Source organism: Ascidiella aspersa, chromosome 5, assembly GCF_963924565.1.
Source record: "Ascidiella aspersa chromosome 5, kaAscAspe10.2, whole genome shotgun sequence".
Taxonomy (NCBI): Eukaryota; Metazoa; Chordata; class Ascidiacea; order Phlebobranchia; family Ascidiidae; genus Ascidiella; species Ascidiella aspersa.
Genome location: NC_139451.1, coordinates 27,564,415 through 27,583,337, shown reverse-complemented (window position 1 = coordinate 27,583,337; position 18,923 = coordinate 27,564,415). Strand labels below are relative to the sequence as shown.

Genomic DNA, 18,923 nt, shown 5'->3' with positions numbered 1-18,923 from the left:
TATGGTTGTGTTCCTTTTGGTAAAAAGTTGACCAATAAACATAGCCTATACAACTGAGAAAGTTAGCAGCATAGACATCTTTAAGTCGAATCTTTTTGTTTTAATAAAATCTTTCATTGTTGACAAACTGATTTTTGCAACGTCAGGTACAAAAGTAGGTCATTCGTATGTAGAAATTTGTGTTCAAAATATCTAGTTTTACAAAAGCCAGACTCTTAAGCTTGCTAAAGAGGAAATATTTCAGCTTAAATTTTTATAATAAGTTTTGTAAGAATTTTTTGTCGAAATAAAAACTTTAAATGATACGCCTGACTGCACCTCCCTTAAAACCTTACATAATCGCGAGCGAAACGTAATATTGACTTTGCCCAGAAGAATAAAAAGAAAAGTGATGTGTAGAAATCGAAAACCTGATAATTAACCTTCTGTCCAAATTCGAGCGATTAATTTGACCGGGTTTTAAGATGTTCAACAAGTTTACGACGATTCTGCAGCAGGCTGTGGAAGCCTTAGCGCCCGACGCTCCTTTGCACGAAGATTTCGTGTATCATTGGAAGTCGGTCACCAACTTTTACATCGAAAATACCGATGACAAAACCCCGGTAAGCAACAAAACGGTTTAACAGTTTTTCAGTTACGTTTTGAGTTCGTATGTTGCCTATGGCTTGTTTCGATTTAGGAAGTGGATGTTTGTAAATCTTATTTGGTAATAAGCCATAAAGTTATTGAACTAAAAAAGAGGCTAAAAGTTTTGAAAGTGGATATTTGTAAAGCTTGTTGGAGCGCTGGTTGAGAATCCTACCTCTTGTTTTTACTATAACAAAACGTTTTGTCAATAACGAAATTGCAACAAATGAGCCAATATGGAAGAATAAATGGCGCTGGTCTAGAATGCTACCACAACAAGCATTATTTGCGTCAGGTTGCGGGTTAGCGTTTGGGTTAGGGTAGGTCAAGTATTTTTATTAAATAAAGAATATTATATTACTTGACACACCAAAACGCTAACTCGCACCCTAACTCAAATTTTGACCGTTTATTCCATAACTGTGGTAGGATTCTAGACCAGCACTGAATAAATATAATAATAATACTTGACTCACCCAAACGCTAACTCGCACTTCACACCACATTATGCGACTTTTACCACTTCCTTAAATAAATTGTTTACGGTGAAATTTAAAACCCAAATCACACTAGAAAACGCTCCTACCAGGTTGGAAAGTAAGGCCTGTGCGGCGGATTTATCCCCCCACGTAGTTTCCCTCTCGGCCGCGGACCAAGCCACACATTTCATGTAAAATCAACATAAAAAGCGGTCAGCCGTGAAAAATTGCTCAAACGCGCAAAACTTACGTCGGGCTAACAGTTTTCAGTATAGTACTCCAATCAAAGCCGTCCAAATTTTACAAATATTGTTATTACAGCAGCGCAAATTTGGGCGGAAATGTTATTACAGCCGAGCAATTTCAAGCTGCAAAATCGTCTCCCTGCTCGCAAAATTTTAAAGTTTCCAATCTGGCACCACTAGAGTCTACATTCTGCGGGCAGATAGCTTAAAATAAAAGTAATTTGTGTGCACAATTGAAATAGTTAATTGCACAGTTACATTTTGACAAAAAGGTTGAATTGTGTTGGATTCCTAACTTAAATTGTGCAAAAAAATATTTACACATCTGAACATCTTAAAATTTGCTGCTGAATGCCCAAGATTCCCCAAAAAGTTCAATGAAATGCAGACTGGAATAACACTGATTTCAGATGTTGCTATATATGATTTGTAGGTGTTCTACACAGAACTGGATATTAACATTTCTCTTTTTGACTTTTCAATAGAGAGTTTTCAACTTAACAGTAATTTAAAAAACACCAGCATTTTTGTTAGGTCTTTGTTTTCTATTGACTACTGACAACAGTTTGGATTGGTTGAAAAAAAAAATAATTATGAACATTAAACAATTTTTTTTAACAAATAAATCTCTTAAATGTTAATTAAGTGTTCCATGTTCTCTAGACATTTTGCCAAATATTTGTAAAAAATGACTAAAATTGATAAAAAAAGCTCATTTAATGCAGTATATATATATATGTCATTTTGATTATGGCACTATTACTAATAATGGGAAAGTCTTTTTAAAAAAGTAGTGCTCATACTAAAAACAAAGCATTGGCATCCTTCTATATTAGGACAGGAATTTGGGGTTTATTGTTATGAAAGGTGTGATTTTTTTCAAACATTTAATCAAAATACTTGCACCCGAATGTTATATAGGTCAACCTTTCCTTAATAATGTACTTGATTTTTACTGTGACTTCCAGTAGAAGAGTGTTCCAAAACAAACCAAATTGCATTCATAACAAATGTGTGATGTAAAACCCATCACAAAGACTTAATAAAACAAATGCCTGGGGCAATAAACACATAAAAAACATGTGATGTTTAGTAGTAAACATCTTACAATATAGGTGTGTTACTTGACTACAGCGTACATGTCAAGTAAACTGTGTTTTTGTTGATTTTTTTATGTTGGCCACCGGCAATAATACTCTATTGAATACAGAACTTTGCTCAAGTAATATGTTTACAAATTTTTAATTTAAATTCTAAATTTACTCTTCATAAATAAATGCAGGTTTTAAAGATTTAAAGAGCGAATATAGAATCCTAATTAAATATGGTATAAATAATACTAATGCACACTGGATACATAAATTGCACTGCTTGTCTGTAATCAAAAGTTGTGCTGAAAGTGTTACGGTGCACTACACTAAAAATCATCAAACAAACAATGTAATTCTAACAAAAGGTTATAAAAAACAGAAGTTGTGTGTCTCTTAGCATGCGGCTTAATTTAAACTTAATGTGTTGCAGTCATTTTTTGCTGCATTTATACAACTTTGTCGTGTTATAGGTGACAGACAGCAACATTCCTTCTCATTTGAAGCAAATGCTGCAGATCCTGGTGCAAGAAGAAGATGAACGTGACCCTGGAGATACCGGGCCTTGCATGGAATACCTGCTTCAGGTAAGATTGCCACTTTAAATTAAAAATTTTTTTCTCATTTGGGAATATTTGCAACATTGGGAATAATTTACAACATTGGGAGTACCTATAATTTATAAATTTAATAGCTATCTAGAAGTTCAGCAAGCTATCATCAAAAACATTGTTCCTGTTCAAATTTAAACTGATTCTGTGGTTGGGTCTTGGGTGACCACAGCTTACTGCTAGGGTGGCTAAGCATATGCTTGCAATAATAATGCTACATAATTGATGTCTGTGTATGTGGTGAAATAATATACACTTCATATTTTAAAACTTTAAAAGCTGGGCATTATGATTGACATCAATCTGATACTGAGCTCTTTGAGCTGTGTTTTTTTCTTTTTTTTTTAATTCTTTTTTTTTGCACCATTCAGTATTTTTTTTAATAAAACTAAACTTTACAACACTTAAAACAATGTATATATATTATTTATTTTATTTAGAATGCCCAGAAAGTGTTTTTCAAAAAATGAAATCCCATTCTTATATGGAACTCAGTTATGTTCCTTATTAGAAAATGTAACAGTAAATAAATTAAAATTGTATGCCAAAATTTTGACCCCACAATTACCAAAAGATGCATTTCGGTATTTAGGTACCATATAGTAAGGGTTGAAAAATTAGCCGTAATGTAAATATATGTTCGTCGAATTTCAATATTATTTCTTGGTTTATAACTGCTTAAAATGCTTTTGTTAAACCTTAAGTTTTCTATTCTAAATATTTGTTTTATTTCTTTAGCACAAAATCCTTGAAACTCTTCATACTCTTGGTCGAGCTGATTGCCCACCCGGAATGAAGCAGCAAGTCTTAATATTTTTTAAAAACCTTCTCGGAAAAATCAGACAACCTCTCCTTCCACATATCAACGTGCACAGGTGATTAGTGTGAGCAAATGGATTCCAGAAGTTTGATGTTTATATCACACTTCTGTAGTTTTTTTTAATAAAACAAATAGTGGTATATAATATTTAACTTGTGTATTGACTCAATTTTAATTTGATCATCTTATTATTGCATCATTAACTCTGAAATATCTTAAAACTTTGCACCTAGTTGTTTCTGTGGAATAGGTCTACTATTTTTTTATTGTGACACTATTACAAAATATTCAAAAAGTTTATGTTTTTATCCGTTTTTTTCGAACAACCCAAGACGTAAGTTACCATCGTCACATTTTAGTTATTTACAGCATATATTCTCAGGCTTGAACTTACATACTTTAGAGTAAAAGATTTTTAAGTATATTTATATATACATTTTCATACACCTTAAGGCCGGTATCGCGACTTGTTCGTGTATGTGGTGAAGTTCAGGCAGCACCAACCGAAATCGAGGAAATATCATTTCTTTGTACGGTCTGTGCAAGACTCAAGCGCGAACCCCATCTCATCAATTTCTTTCTTGGCAATTCAAACAACGTTCCTGAAAACGTAAGTGCTTTAAAGTTTTTTTGAATATATTTTTAATATAGCCTAATACCCTATCCATTAAAACCTTACCAGTTTGGATAAAATTTAATTTGAGAATAAAGATGGATATTCTACTTTAAATTTATGTAGCAATACTTCAACATAAGGCTCAGAATTTGTTTGACATAATGGACACAATTTTTTATAACATTTGGAAAGTTTTCCCTAATCTGCCTTTATCTATCATTATCAAGCACCTGTTTACCCCCATTTCCATTAAAATCAGCTTTAATCCATTCAGATTGGCATTGATAAGCTTGATAAAATCCTGTTTGCTTGCTAGATTTTTTTGTGTGTTTTCATATTTTAAATGGTATGTTATTTTCTCTGTGTGTTTTTTAATGGCAAACGGTTTAATTCCTTTCTAATGTTGCTGCCAGGGAAACAATGTTTGTGGCTCACATACAACATTTGTCGTATTTAAATAAAGGGCAAGACTTGTATGGAATTATTAACCTTTACACAATTGCCATTGTTTGCCAAAGTTCAACTGCAACCTTTGTATACATACGTAGGTCTCAAACAGATGATTGAAATCACTTTTTATATATATATATTATGCTTATGCTAATACAAAGTGTATCAAAACGAATATTGCATATTGCCATTACCAAATAAACATTATTTACGAAATAATTTTGTCAACAAAACACATTCTTTTAAACTGACACAGTTTATGAAACTAACTAGTACCATTAACGCTATTTTAATCTTATTTTTTAATCTTGTTAATAGCATGATTCTTAATGTGTTTACTTTAACAGAAACATATGCCACTTTGGCAAAATATATATCCCTTAATTACAAATGTACGGTTTGCTAGTTTTTAAACATTTTATATATATATATGCATTGTACACAGATTGTGTATTTTTTGTATTCACAGAAAAAGTTTATGTAAATAGGCCAAAACCCACTTTGCACTTTAAATAAATGCATCTCAAATATTGATTATTTAAATCTTGTTAAGCAGACAAAATCAATTTTACTTGACAAAAATCAATTTAAAATCTGTTGATGGAACTCGGGTTAAACCAAATGTACAGCAGACACGGACATTTGTTAAATATTTATTTCTCTTAGATATTCTGTATTTCCTTTAGAGAGAAATAAAATTTTCAAATAAAATTTTTCCGGAAATACAAATTCGTTTTTCATCCCAAGGAAAAAATGCAAAATATTTTTGTTTAATTTAAGACTGAAAAAATAAAAATACAAAGAATAACTCTTAAAAGAACTTTCCTAAATATTTACTAAAAGCTCCATCATAGATCATTTGACCATAAAAATCGTTTTTCAACAGCCAAAACCCTCGAGCGAACAAAATCATGCCAGCAAAGAGTCTGACGCCAATTCTGCATCCACAACAACGACTCAGCAAGAAAGCTACGATCTGGTCGATTCCCTGCTCAACCTGTCACGTTCCGAAGATGGTCGTGTCGCTGTGAAAGCCTGCGAAGGATTGCTCTTACTGGTTTCAACTCCCCATCAAGCCGCAGCCACCGCAACTGTCAAAGACACGGCTCTTTGTCCATTACTGAACACCAGGTTTTTAATTCACTTTATTTTTTTACTTCTGGGTATTTTTTTTCAACTTTTATTTTGGCATGAATGAAATATATACCCATCAATAAATATATCTTGTGATTTAAGGAGAGTTTAGCATTTACACTATTTTTTTTTAATTTATGTTTATATTAAAATATGTAAAGTGGTTTAATTTTAGGTCTATAAATATCGTTTTTTAAAGGCTTGGAATATTTTTGACTTTTTGTCAGAAAAAAGCACAATAAGAAAATACATGTCGATCTACTCAACGTTTTTGTCTTTGTAATTCATTATCAAACCACATTACAGATCCGGGCATAGTGTACCCAAGAAAATACTTGTAGTACTGATTTTTTTGACCTAATTTAGGGTAATTTTTTTTGTAAGTCATCTATCACCTAAAATTCTTTCTTTTTCTATAAATTGTTTATCTTGAAATCAGGTTGACAAATCTCTTCAAAGCGCTGCCCGCCGCGCTTGATCCTTCAGACATAGAGTGCGTAACGGTGAAATGGGGTTTGGACTCGCACAGTTACGCTTACAACGACGCACGCAACTTTGCTGGAAAACGTCCGCTTGTTTCATTTCTGTCTTGGTTCGACTATTGCGATCAACTGGTCATGGAAGCTTACCAGGTACAAAGAAATAAAGAAGGCTTGCACCACTTATGGCCGTCATTGGCACCAGGGCTGCGGAGTCGGACTAGGGACTCCAGGAGTCGGTTTATTTTTGCTGGAGTCGGACTCCCAAGTCCCCAGTCCGACATGAGCATTCACAGTACCTAATTTTAAAAATGGTATAGCCGCCAAATGGAAATTGTAAAGGTGGATATTATATGGCAGATATTTTCCAACCATGTATTGTGAGTGAATGAATTATACGATACGTCTATAAGTGGATTGCTGAATATTCATGTTATTTTAGTTACGTAAATTGGTGAAATACAGGCTGTCCGGGCCGGACTCGGGACTCGACAAAATCGCACATTTGACCGGAGTCAGACTCTGGTTATTTTTAACCAACTCCGCAGCCCTGATTGGCACAGTCACTACTGGGGCCTAAGCCAGACTTGGACAACTAGATAATTATAGTTTTCTAATTCAATGAATTAGAGCAAAATGCGACTAATTCCAATTATAGTCTAACATGTAAATTGCTTGTGCGCTCTGATTCTAGTTCTGAGGATTTTACCAAAAATCTACTTGGTCCAACAACATTTTTAGCCCCACAGTCGATACCAAAAAATGTAAATCAAAACTTTTGGTCGAAACAACTTGTAGTTGATTTTTGCAACCTAAAAGCCAAACCTATAAAAAATACCACAGAAATAATTTCAATTTACATTTTTATTAGAATAAATTACGATTTAATGTAATTCTAGTTTATACTTAAGTTTTTTTTCAAGAATTCAGTAATTCTACTTCTAATCTAATTTGAGAAAACTAAAATGGTCTAATTCTAATGTAATTTTATAAAGCTAAATTAAATCTAGTTTACTAAGTGTGGCCTGAGCGTGTGCACAAGAAGTATACACTGCTTCTAGAGATCGACTAATATTGTTTTTTTGGTCCGATAAACGATTTGCCATGTTTTGCCAACCTATACCTGACACCGATTTTTTTTAATATACCTGGGATATGGTGATATTTAAATTAATTGAAAAAGAAATACTAATTAACATTCAACCTATGTACATATTAAATAATACAACTCAATTTTTCTATATTAACTTTGCATGATACTGAAGACTGTAAACTAAACACTACGATAATCAGTCAGCAAAGAAATTAAACACAAATGACAAATTTGATAATGTAAAAAAATCAGAAATTTGTTTTTAAGGCAAACTATGTCTTTTTCAGTCAAACTATTATAATATATCAAATTCGGCCCCAAATTACCGATACAGCAGAAATATTGGCCGATATTTTAGTCTCAACTTTTTTCTTTTTTTTTTGCTATCCCATTTGTTGAAACAATTTGCATAGTTTTCTTACAAATAGTTGAAGTGACTGCAATCATTATATTAGATCAGTGAATTAAGGATGGACAAACTTTCCAGATTGCTAATCGCATTTAAAATTTAGAATGTAATAAAACCTTAGCTTTAACAGATCTGTGACACATTTTTTTAAATTAATCTTTTTCATTCTATTTTTAATAAATCTTTTTTGCGAAAAATAAAAATTAATTTGTGCAGGATTTTGGTGTTCGCAATTTTCACCGTTTAATAGTTTTCGTGTGAAATTTACAGGACTGCGGCGAATACATTGCGCAATCCATCTCTGAAAACTTCTTTGCCAAGACACTGCGAAGTCCGCTGCTTCAGGCGGACGAGAGAGCGTCGCTAACGACGACAGCAGTGCTGGCCAAGCTTTTCTCGATGGTTCGATCGAAAGCGCTCACCAGACAAATGCTCAAGTTTGTAGTCGGTGACCACAACAGTGAATCAAATGTGAGTTGACCTTAAATAAACCTTCCAATACTTTTTTATTATTATTACCAAAAAAGATATCTGTTACTCTCATGCCAAATGGAGTAAATACTGTGATTAAAAAACAAAATCGCTATTGTATAGTTAAGATGTGTGAGGTTATTGATGTTTGCTTATTGCCAATATTAGGCAGCTGACCACTTGTTTTAAGTGTAAAAAACGAAAGCAACTTTTTCTGAGAAATCTGGCAAAATACATGGCGCTTTATTAAAACGTTTTATGTTAATAGTTGGTTTCTGTGAATTTTTTTTTTTAAACAATTTTTGCCTGATTATTTTCTTATGAGATTTGATTTGCATTTGTTTAAAAGGGATCAATAAAAATTTTCTGTTGGTAAGAAACAAAAATTTGAATTCGTTGTAGCCTTTATATTGGGACACTTGGCACACATTTTTATAGTAAAATTTGTTTAATCTTAAAAAAAAATTTAGGGGACCAAACAGTTTGTTTAACGTATTTTAACGGGCCTATTGAAAATTTGAATAAAAACCATACCTTTACAAGTGTGTGTAATTTCATAATAAATTGCAAAGCCAAAAAGGTTGAGTAGAACGACATCATCTTGATTAAGACGTTTCGATACGAGTATCACATTCAGTTAATGTCACATTTTATTTATTATCAAGCTACATTACAGATCTGTGCATAGTGTACCCATGTGTGTAATTTGATGTTACATTTTCAAATTAAATGAACAAGATTAATTACTTAGTATGGTGTTTAAATGTACAGGGTAAAAAGTATTATCCAGTGACATGTTTGTTTGAATCATATTGTTGTGATCTGTGCTGGTCGTTTAGTGAATCACACCAGGTATTTCATTATGCTTGTCACTGCTACACAAATATTTGATAGGCATCATATTATGAAACAGTGTTTATTTAGTTTAATCATAATTAATAGTTGATAAAGTTAGTACTTTCGTCTTGAACACGATTGAAACAATTCTAACATTAGAATACTTTTCAAATTGTTGGTAACCTGCTTACAAAAACATGTTTTTTAATTTTTTTTTTATCTTATGTTAAAGTGTATATTTTTTTCTAAAAAAATGACTTTTTGAGTTAAGACTAACTGTATATTACAATAAAAAATCAAGGTTAACAATGTGGTACGCACCCTGGCTATATAAAAAGTGATTTTTCGTTGTTAATGCAATTAGCCTAATCAAAACTGCTCTTAAAATTCAAATAATTCAACATTAAATAATTTAAAGCAATTCAAAATTGATTTTAACAATTTGTTGATGCACATTGTCAACAAAAGCATAAAAGGTTTTCTGTATAAACAAGTGTTATAACTGCTTTTAAGTTCATAATTAACTTTTAGGAAGAATCGCAATCAAATTCCACTCTGTTGTTGCGAATCATCGAGCGCTGCGATCACTTCAGCGATGAGATTTCTATTGTCACACTGCGTCTTCTGGAGACAATGTTTTACAAGAATGACCCGACCGCAATTGAAATGCTGATCCTTCAGTACTTGGAGAACAGAAGTTATCACGCAAGAAATCCAGGTTTTAATTGTTAGCTATGTTTTAAACCTGGGGTTCTTAAACTGGGGTCCCTTGGGGGTCCGTAAATTAGTTTTAGGAAGTCCATGAAGGCCTAATTGAAATATTAGTGTATATTTAAAAAGTAGTCATTTTTCAATGAAAGCAGGTTAATAAAAAACAAAACGGTTTTGCACTGACTGTATTTAGACTCCATTTCATTTTCACATTTTTTAGACCGAAATTAACTTATTTATGAAGTTTATTTGTATTGTGACGTCAATGCATGAAATTATTTTTTGTCTATCGTGGTCCACGAGACGTCCAAAAAAATTTTAGGGGTCTGCCGTAAAAAAGTTTACGAACCCCTGCTTCAAACTGCTTAAACCAGGGTTTTCTTAGCCCATGGGTCGCGACCCAAAATAGGGTTGTCGTTTGATTTGGTTGGGTAGCAGACTGCAGTAGTTTTGTATGGTTAAAGATTGATTGGATTTTGAGTTCGATTTCTTCTAAATGAGAGAAATTTGCAGAGAAAATACAAACATATGGATCATATCAATTCAAACTTCTTAATGCTATTTTATCATGTTTTGTTCACTTACAAATAGTTCAGAGAAGGAAATTGCATAGTGAATGAAAAATTTCAGTTAGACCTATGCTTGGGGTTTGGGCGCCGCAAAAAATAAATTGAAAAATACTGGCTTAAACAATAATTTTAGCTGCTGCTATTTATAGTGAATTTACCTCCAATCAAGCCTTTATTCTTCTTCAGAACAGATCTTGACAACCTTCATTTGCCACATTTTATCAATATTGGTAGAATTACTTATATAGTCTAAAATGCTTGTACTAACGTATAAATAGGCATACACTATAACAAAATTGTAGACCTTGATTAACGCATACCAAGTTCCTGTAACTGTCAAGTGCTTAAACGAAAAATATTGTAATAAACCAAAATAATGTTTGGAGCATAATGGTTGGAGGTTGTAGTAAGACGTAATAAGAATATCAAAGCCTAAAAAATAAAAATAATGTTGTTAAACTTTGAAGAGATTCTTCTTAAACCTCGGCCTCGTGATTGTATGCAAGTTTTTTTAACAAATGTTACTTTTAACAATATTTTTTCTTCTATATGTCCCCTGTGCACAAGTGAACACCTTTGATCTTACAGTCAATTAAATACTTCTGAGTTCCCATTTTTTTTCAGGTAATGTTGTCATACAAAGCGAAACAGAAGAACTTGAATGGGAACTTGAGCCCGGATTGGACCCGCTTGATTCTGGGGGTTCCCCCAACCCGAGCATGATGAAAAAGCAATCCTCTCATCAAGATCCTATTGGTGAGTGTGGTCACTAGATCACTGTAGCCTATCCTTCGCTGTTTTTACACTAGAACAGAATATTTTTACCCTTAATGTGTTTGCTTACATTCCAATTCCCCAAATTTTAAGAAAAAGAAAGTCTATCTAAATTAAGGTTTCCCAACCTTTTAACAACGTGGCCTCCTTAGCAAATTTTGAGAAATCAATTCCCCCCTGTTTTTTTTTTCAACCTTTCAAAAACAATTATAAACCTTCGTTTTAAATAAAAAACTGGTTTATACATTTACCGGTAGTTAGAATGAATAAAGGATATATAAAGCCACTACAGTATCGATAGCACTGCCTGGTATTGCGTATCGACTTCAATCCTGCAATTTCGGGAATCCATAGTTGTAAGCTGTTGAGAAAATAACTTGAAATTCCCCTGAATACAAAAATGTTCAACCAATTTTTTTTACACAGACAACTCTGGCGATGGATTGAACCCCAAGGTGCTCATTCAGCGTTCTGTAAACTGTTTTCTTTCCGTGCTACCTGATATGGCCTCATCCACCCAATTACACGACGACGAATCCGGGTAAGAACCGGTTTATTTTAGAGATCGACTAATAGGACTTTTTGGGTCGATATTTTTGTTGTATTTGTTTTGTCAACTGATACAACAACATTTTTTCCAACGATTCTGGCTTACGTATAATTAGTACACCGAAAGCCATCGCAGACAAACCAAATCTGTTGATCTATGATGCAAGCAGGGCAGACTAGAAAAACAACTAGCCTGCAGTGAGGTTCGAACTCACGACCTCCGGTCAACCCGGGACCGTCGCTCTACCAACTGAGCTATGCAGGCTCAGAGAGGAGCGAGTCGAGAAACAACCATACGCCAATACTTGCATAATCTGTTAGTACAAGCATCCTCATTGAAGGGGATCCACTATACCACAGTACCATCATTTATTCAATGAAACATGCTTTTTTTGTATTTGTTTTGCCAACCAATACAACATTTTTTTATTTCTACCCGAGAAACAATAAAATATGCACACTTATATGTGTGTTAACAACTGTGATCTCGCCCCTTTTAACCAACGATTCAGGCTTACGTATCAATAGTATAACTTAAGCCAGGGTTTCTCAACCGTGGTCCTCGCCCCCCCTGGGAGGCCACGGAGCGTTGATTGGGGGGCCAAGGTCCAAACTCAACCAAGAATCATGGTATTACAAAAGTTCTTCCGTTTATGTCGGGAAATTGAAAACGATATAATTTATTCGTTTTATCGCGGAAAATTTGGATTAACGCAGCCTATCGCTGTGGCGAAACAATCACTGTGCTGCAGCTTCAAATGCAGCCATATATGCGGCGTTCGTGTTTTTTTTCCGGCGACTAATTACTGGCCGATAACCTTCGCCTAATCATTAGGCGTCCGTCAAATGTTGTTGGGCGAGCAACTAACGTGTAATGCCAGGTAGCCTACAGATATTTCCTTAAAAGGCGTTAAGTTGCAAAACAAGCATTCCATTGCAAAACTGTAAAACACAAGTGAAAACACGTACAATGCTAGGTATTTTTATGAACAGGGGGCCACGAGAGTTAAGAGCCTATCAAAGGGGCCACGAAGCATAAAAGGTTGAGAACTACTGCCTTAAGCCATGACCGGAGGTCGTGAGTTCGAACCTTACTGCAGGCTAGTTGTTTTTTTTTCTAGCCTGCCCTGCTTGCATCATTATTGAGTCTGCGATGGCTTTCGGTGTACGTAAGAAACGCAGTAATAACTTTAATAAATTGAATGTATTATAAAAATTGCATTTATTTTATCTATCAGTTAAAATATTTAACATGAAGTTGCCGGTGCTAACTAGATCCAGCAAGCATTGCTGTCATTGTCGTTTTTCGGCTCCTCTCTGAGCTATAGTAGGAATTTTTTAGCTTTCAGAATAGTTTTTTCTAGTTGCTAACCTACCGTCAAATTTACCTTCAAGATTAAGATCATTAGATGGCAAATCATGGCTGAAATATATGTTTTCTTTTGGTATTTAATCGGCATCGTTCCTATGTAACCGGACATCCCTAATTGCCAATAAACGTTTTAGCTAGGGAAATACACAACCACTATATACAACCACTACACTTGTCGGACATAAACAATGAAGAGAAAAACAGCCCCTCATGAACAGCATAAGTGGAAATGTATTATTTCGTTTGCCGGTTATATCTTTTTTATGTGAGTAACAACAAAATAAAGTATTGTCAAGAGTGTTTATGAAACATTTGAACCTATTTTATTTCACGATGTTTTCGCAGTTACGACGGATACTTGCGCGAGGCTCATCGCACCTACAAGGAGGTCTGTCATTCTTGCGCCTCGTTCAACTGGAAAAAGCTCAACAAGCAGCAGTTGGAGCCCGCGGAAAGATGCCAGGCCGTTGCAAATTATGACGAAGGTAAAGCAACGATTTTGCTTAATCGGAACCCACATTAATAAACTTTATAACAACAAAAATTGTTATACATTGTGTGAGTTTGAAAAAGCCTGCGTAGCTAATTGGTTTTAACCTAAAAAATCGTTAATTATTTTAAACTGCCTACAGTTTATCGACTTCCCATAAACCAGTGTAGCAAGATTGGGTCGCTGATTAATTTAGTTTGGTCGGCAAATGGGTTTAGTTAACCGGTTTAAAATTTATTTCTGCAAGTTTTTTAAAAAATTTGAGAAAACACATAGACATTGCTTGTATGAATTGAATTGTTGTTGTTGCCATTTTTTTGTTGTTACAAAAAGTCAAAAAGTTACCTTTTAAAATATAAAATGGTACACTGAATCACAAATCATGACTCAGGTCCCATAATAAATTATGTATTGGATTGGCTTCAATCCGATATTATTTGCCTTCCCAAACAATAGTGACCTCACATTGTGTAAGCGTTTTATGAGCATTTTAAACAAATTTAACTTTTTATGACCTGGAATCTATTTCTGAAAAACTACACCTGGTATAGTTTATGTTAAATGGAATATGTTAATACCTACCGCAGCAAGTATTCTTTAGAGTTCTTCTTGTCTTAGTCAAAGTCATTGTTGTTGAATTAAGAGAAGATCGAAATCCATACCTCTGCGTTTGTTTGATGGCAAAATCACGTTCTCGTGGATACAACGCTTTAGCAGGATTTTTCTTGACTTTGACTAAGACAAGGAAGTCTAAAGAATATTTTCTCCCATTTGAAGCCATTGTCGTCATTTGTGTGTAAAACGAGGAGATATCTTCAAATTTTACACACTCAGTTTGTGATACCTATCACAGTTCATGAATTAAAAAAATGCATTTCAAAGTGAAAACACCTTTGCTTTTCCAGGTCCATTTCTCGGAATGCTCTTCAACAAACTTTCGCGGATCTTATCTCAACCTTACGCCGTCAACCTGGTTGTGACGTCACTAGCATCTCGCTTGTGCCTTCTCCCTCACCCCTTGATCCACGAACTGTTCCTTGACCCCTTGACCCCACTAAGGCCCAAGGCAAGGTCAATCTACTCTGTGATACAGGTTTGTGATGGAAAACAGTGTTTCTTGTAATATAAGTATGATATAAAGAAGGGGTGTATTTTAACCAATCCCAAACCATTCGCAGCAAGTTTCTTATTTTCGATTTGTTCTCTGTTTATAAGATCAATATAAAAACTTGAATCATCTTCTAGCCTGACCTTGCCCTCATTACAACCCTGATTATGATGTTGTGTACTGTATAATGTGTGCCATTATCGTTGGCCAGTACGACTCCAGAAGGGCTGGATCACACAACACACATTGTGTATATTAATGTATATTTACGTTTCAGTTGCTATCTTTATAACTTATTATTTCGTATAACGCTAAAAAAACATGCCTTGTGTTATATTTTTCAAGTCTTGCATAGCAGCAGAAATTATCTTTCTAACTTACCATTTCGTATCACTGGGCTCTCATTTGGACTTTGTAATACAGTTCAACTTATATAATGTTAACTAATAAAATAAAAATAAAAAAATGTTTTTAAGGCAGCTTAATTAAATATTTTGTGTTTTGGGTCTTGTCTAAAACATGTTTTTAGATAAAAAAATATAAGTTGATAACATTAAAATCTTTTTAGTGGTAACTGTATAGGCTTATTGAAACCTGTATTATATTTAATGCCAGTTGCCACTGAGCATAAATGTTTTGTGTTTGGATGAAAACGTATCATTAAGCCAGAAAAAAGTAAGACATTACAAAAAGCATAATTTCGGGTTGATTTTGCACTAGGTGAAAATCGCTTTGTGTTTTGTTCAGGTTGTTGTCGAGCAGATTTCGCACAGAATGGCGCACATCCAAAACTTTAAGAACCGACTGGTTCAGGCGCGGAAAAAGTTGGCTGCTGGAGCGTATGCCGACGATTCCGACCACTCGCCAGCGCACAAATCGAGTAAGTAAACTTAGAATTTTGCTCTAATCTGTTTTGCCAGAAAGTTTGGAATGAGTAGCTTTCTCCTTGTGGCCCAAATTCAAGATAAAATTTCTCGTGGTCCTGATGACTACAATGTCACGCATTTTTTTTCTCAAAAATCAATATTTTTTTGACCCTAACTACATTTAGATTTGGTAGTGTATCTATAATATATTTGTATGAATGTATTGTCATCATTTTAAAAAACCTAAATTACTCCCAAGTTTTATTTACTAATAGATAGTTTAACACAGCGGTTTCCAAACTGGGGTCCGTACAGCAGTTTCAGAAGGTCCGCAAGGAGAATTAGTCTTTAAGCTTTTCAACATTAGGCTTTGGCGAATGTTTTTAAACATTAGTCTATGTTTCAAACGGACTCGAGCCCTAATACCGAGATAAGAACATCTACGTCGAAATAAAACACAGTTCGGAATAAGACCAAAATAGAACTAATACCTAATAGTCGTAGTACCGTATAAATTAGAATAAGTCCTAAACTCGTCGGAATAAGACCTACATGGTCAGAGGCCGCACAATATCAAAATAGTTGTTACGGGCAGGGCTGGGGAGCCACCGTAAAATAGCATTAGCTCCGGCTCCAGCACCGGAGCCATCAGGCAATTATTAAATGGCTCCGGCTCCAGCTCCGGAGTCGTAAAACCCAAACCTCTGGCTCCGACTCCAGCTCCGGAGTAGTAAAACTCATATCATTTGGCTCCGGCTCCAGCTCCGGAGCCATCAAACACACACCCAATCACTCCATCTCCAGCTCCGGTGCCACCAGTCACTTATTCAATGGCAAGTTTTAAAAATTGCTTTTGGCTAACTAACGTTGGAGATGGAGCAAAATATAATTTCTTAGCTTTAGCCCCACAAATTGAAAAATGGCTCCAGCTCCACAAAAATAATAAAAATGGCTCCTGCTCCGGCTCCACAAAAATAATTAAAATGGCTCCGGCTCTGGCTCCAGAGAAAATGCTTAGCTCCGGCCCCAGCTCCGGCTCCGGCTCCCCAGCCCTGGTTACGCGTCCACCGGTAAAAAATTTTAGAAAAGTTTGGGAACCGCTGGTTTAACACGTGGTCCGTATGTCACTACGATATGTACAGGGTCACCAAACAACTGCTCGTTGCCTAGATCGTGTGTTTCTTTTGCAGTTCGCGGATTATTTCCTTCATTATTTTAAAATACGTTATAGTTTCTGTTTCGCTGTTATCTGCTACAACACAATACTGACAATGACATGTTGCAAGGAACCCTTAATTGGTCAACTGATTTCCGTTAGCCGCTCTGGCGGCTATTGGGGTTAGTGGTACTATGATAATATATAAACTGTTGCTACCAGGCATGGGAATATAAATCAAAAACAGCTCCTCTGGTCAATTGTTGGTTAACAATTACAATTACCAGAGGAGCTGTTTTTGATTTATAGTATTATGATAATGTCCGTTTTCTTTGGCCAGTACTATTTCTAAAGGGCCAGATCCCAGTTATACACACATATGTAATTGTGTGTGAATGTCTCAATGTAGCCAAACCCTTTACAATATTTTGTAGAATGGTTCACTGGCCAGATTTAACTGTGAAATAGGTTGAATCTCACCTACGTTCTGGAGTTTGACTAATCCAGGAGTAGATATAAGTTTCTTTTGAAATTAGCTTTTAGCATATAAATACTGTATATTTGTTAACAGACTCACAAATGACTTCTGCACTTGGAGGGACTGGCAGTGCCGGCGTGGTTGCCAATAGCAACAGCGACGACCACAAGACGTTTCTAGAGGGCGCCATTGTGCTGGAGGAATTCTGCAAGGAGCTGGCCGCCATAGTTTTCGTGAAGCATCACGCCGAGGCCATTCACGGATTATGATACACTGTTATCGTATCACGGGAAAATCACTTAAGGAAAAACAATCCGAGCCGGGTATTTAAGGGAATATGTGGCAAGGATTTAGGCAAAGAAAACAACTAATTAAAAGGCCTTTCACGTTGGTTTTGATACCTGGAGTTTTTGCAAAAGTGAAGACTGATATAGTGGTTTAAAATCATTTGACAACTGAGCATCCAATGCATTAGTCACTGCATGTTTCATTTTTTTTTTAATAAGGATAAAAAAGTGTGAAATGAACTGAGAAGCAATATGCAATGACTGTCCATAGAGTTGGAGCTATTTTCTCGGATCAAACACTGCCAGACTTGTCCTTTCTATGTGAGTCTGAATTGCCTTGTGTTTGCTCACAGAAAGCAGTTAAGGTTTTCTTATCCTTCCTATGTGAGTCTGAATTGCCTTGTGTTTGCTCACAGAAAGCAGTTAAGGTTTTATGATTTTACCTTTCCTATCGTGCTTCGATTTAAGCATGTGTTTTTTTCTCTATGTTAAAGCGCAACTAACTAGACATGTTAATGTCGTAAAAACTTTATGGTCACTATCTTTAGAAGCAGAATAAGACATTGGCTTCTTTAGCCACTTTTGTGCGTCAAATATCCGTTTGCTTAAATTGCTTATGTATTTCTATATTAAGGTTGATTTAAAAACAAACAAGTTTTAGACCATGCTTGGAAAAAATTAAATAGCATTTTACCCTATAGCAAACCTATAAACTGAAATTTACATTGCATCCAATAGCTTTATTAAACAATTTTGTTAGCTTATTTTCTAATTAGAGGCATCAAGTAGCGTTATGTTTGTTGCCAACATGTAGGAAATACCTCGCCCCTATCTGTGTAAATTTAATTTGAAGACGTAGCACTACAGTGGTTTTACCAGACCATTTTATTTTTATGCTGCATCTGTACTCTTTTACACTTTGTGGTTATACGAACTGATAAAACCATAACCACTGCCATGGCAAATCATGCAATGATGTGAAAAAACACTTGTTTGCATGAAAACTTTTATCGTATATATACAATGAATTTTCTGTTTATCGTCGTGACAACTGGTTAATTGCTATTTGGGTAAACATTATTTACCCTTGGTTCATTACTATTCCTGCAGTAAAGATTTCAGAATATAATGTTTTTCATTGATTGGTTTCATCAATAATCTGTTAGGTCTAATTTACCGAATAATTGTTTTCTAAAATGTTTAG

At 34.8% G+C, this 18,923-nt stretch overlaps 1 protein-coding gene and 1 non-coding gene across 2 annotated transcripts; one reads left to right on the top strand and one right to left on the bottom strand.

Annotated features, from left to right (window-relative positions):
- Positions 1–381: 381 nt before the first annotated feature.
- LOC146145731 (FHF complex subunit HOOK interacting protein 2A-like) lies at positions 382–18,197 on the top strand. The gene is made up of 14 exons (XM_083389659.1): positions 382–602; positions 2,913–3,026; positions 3,789–3,925; positions 4,324–4,480; positions 5,823–6,067; positions 6,510–6,702; positions 8,322–8,522; positions 9,891–10,077; positions 11,264–11,395; positions 11,840–11,954; positions 13,680–13,819; positions 14,730–14,917; positions 15,680–15,812; positions 17,526–18,197. Exons 1-14 carry the CDS (start codon positions 465–467, stop codon positions 17,699–17,701), a joined length of 2,256 nt encoding a protein of 751 aa, XP_083245785.1. The 5' UTR covers positions 382–464; the 3' UTR covers positions 17,702–18,197.
- Positions 12,153–12,227, bottom strand: Trnap-ggg (transfer RNA proline (anticodon GGG)). Its single transcript has one exon. It is a non-coding gene; the product is annotated as a tRNA-Pro (tRNA).
- Positions 18,198–18,923: the final 726 nt, after the last annotated feature.

Bases quoted from the DNA above. Each gene is read 5' to 3' on its own strand.
- LOC146145731 (XM_083389659.1), top strand. From the start codon at position 465: ATGTTCAACAAGTTTACGACGATTCTGCAGCAGGCTGTGGAAGCCTTA. The intron at 14,918-15,679 runs GTTTGTGATGGA...TGTTTTGTTCAG, and splicing joins CAATCTACTCTGTGATACAG to GTTGTTGTCGAGCAGATTTC. The intron at 15,813-17,525 runs GTAAGTAAACTT...ATTTGTTAACAG, and splicing joins CTCGCCAGCGCACAAATCGA to ACTCACAAATGACTTCTGCA.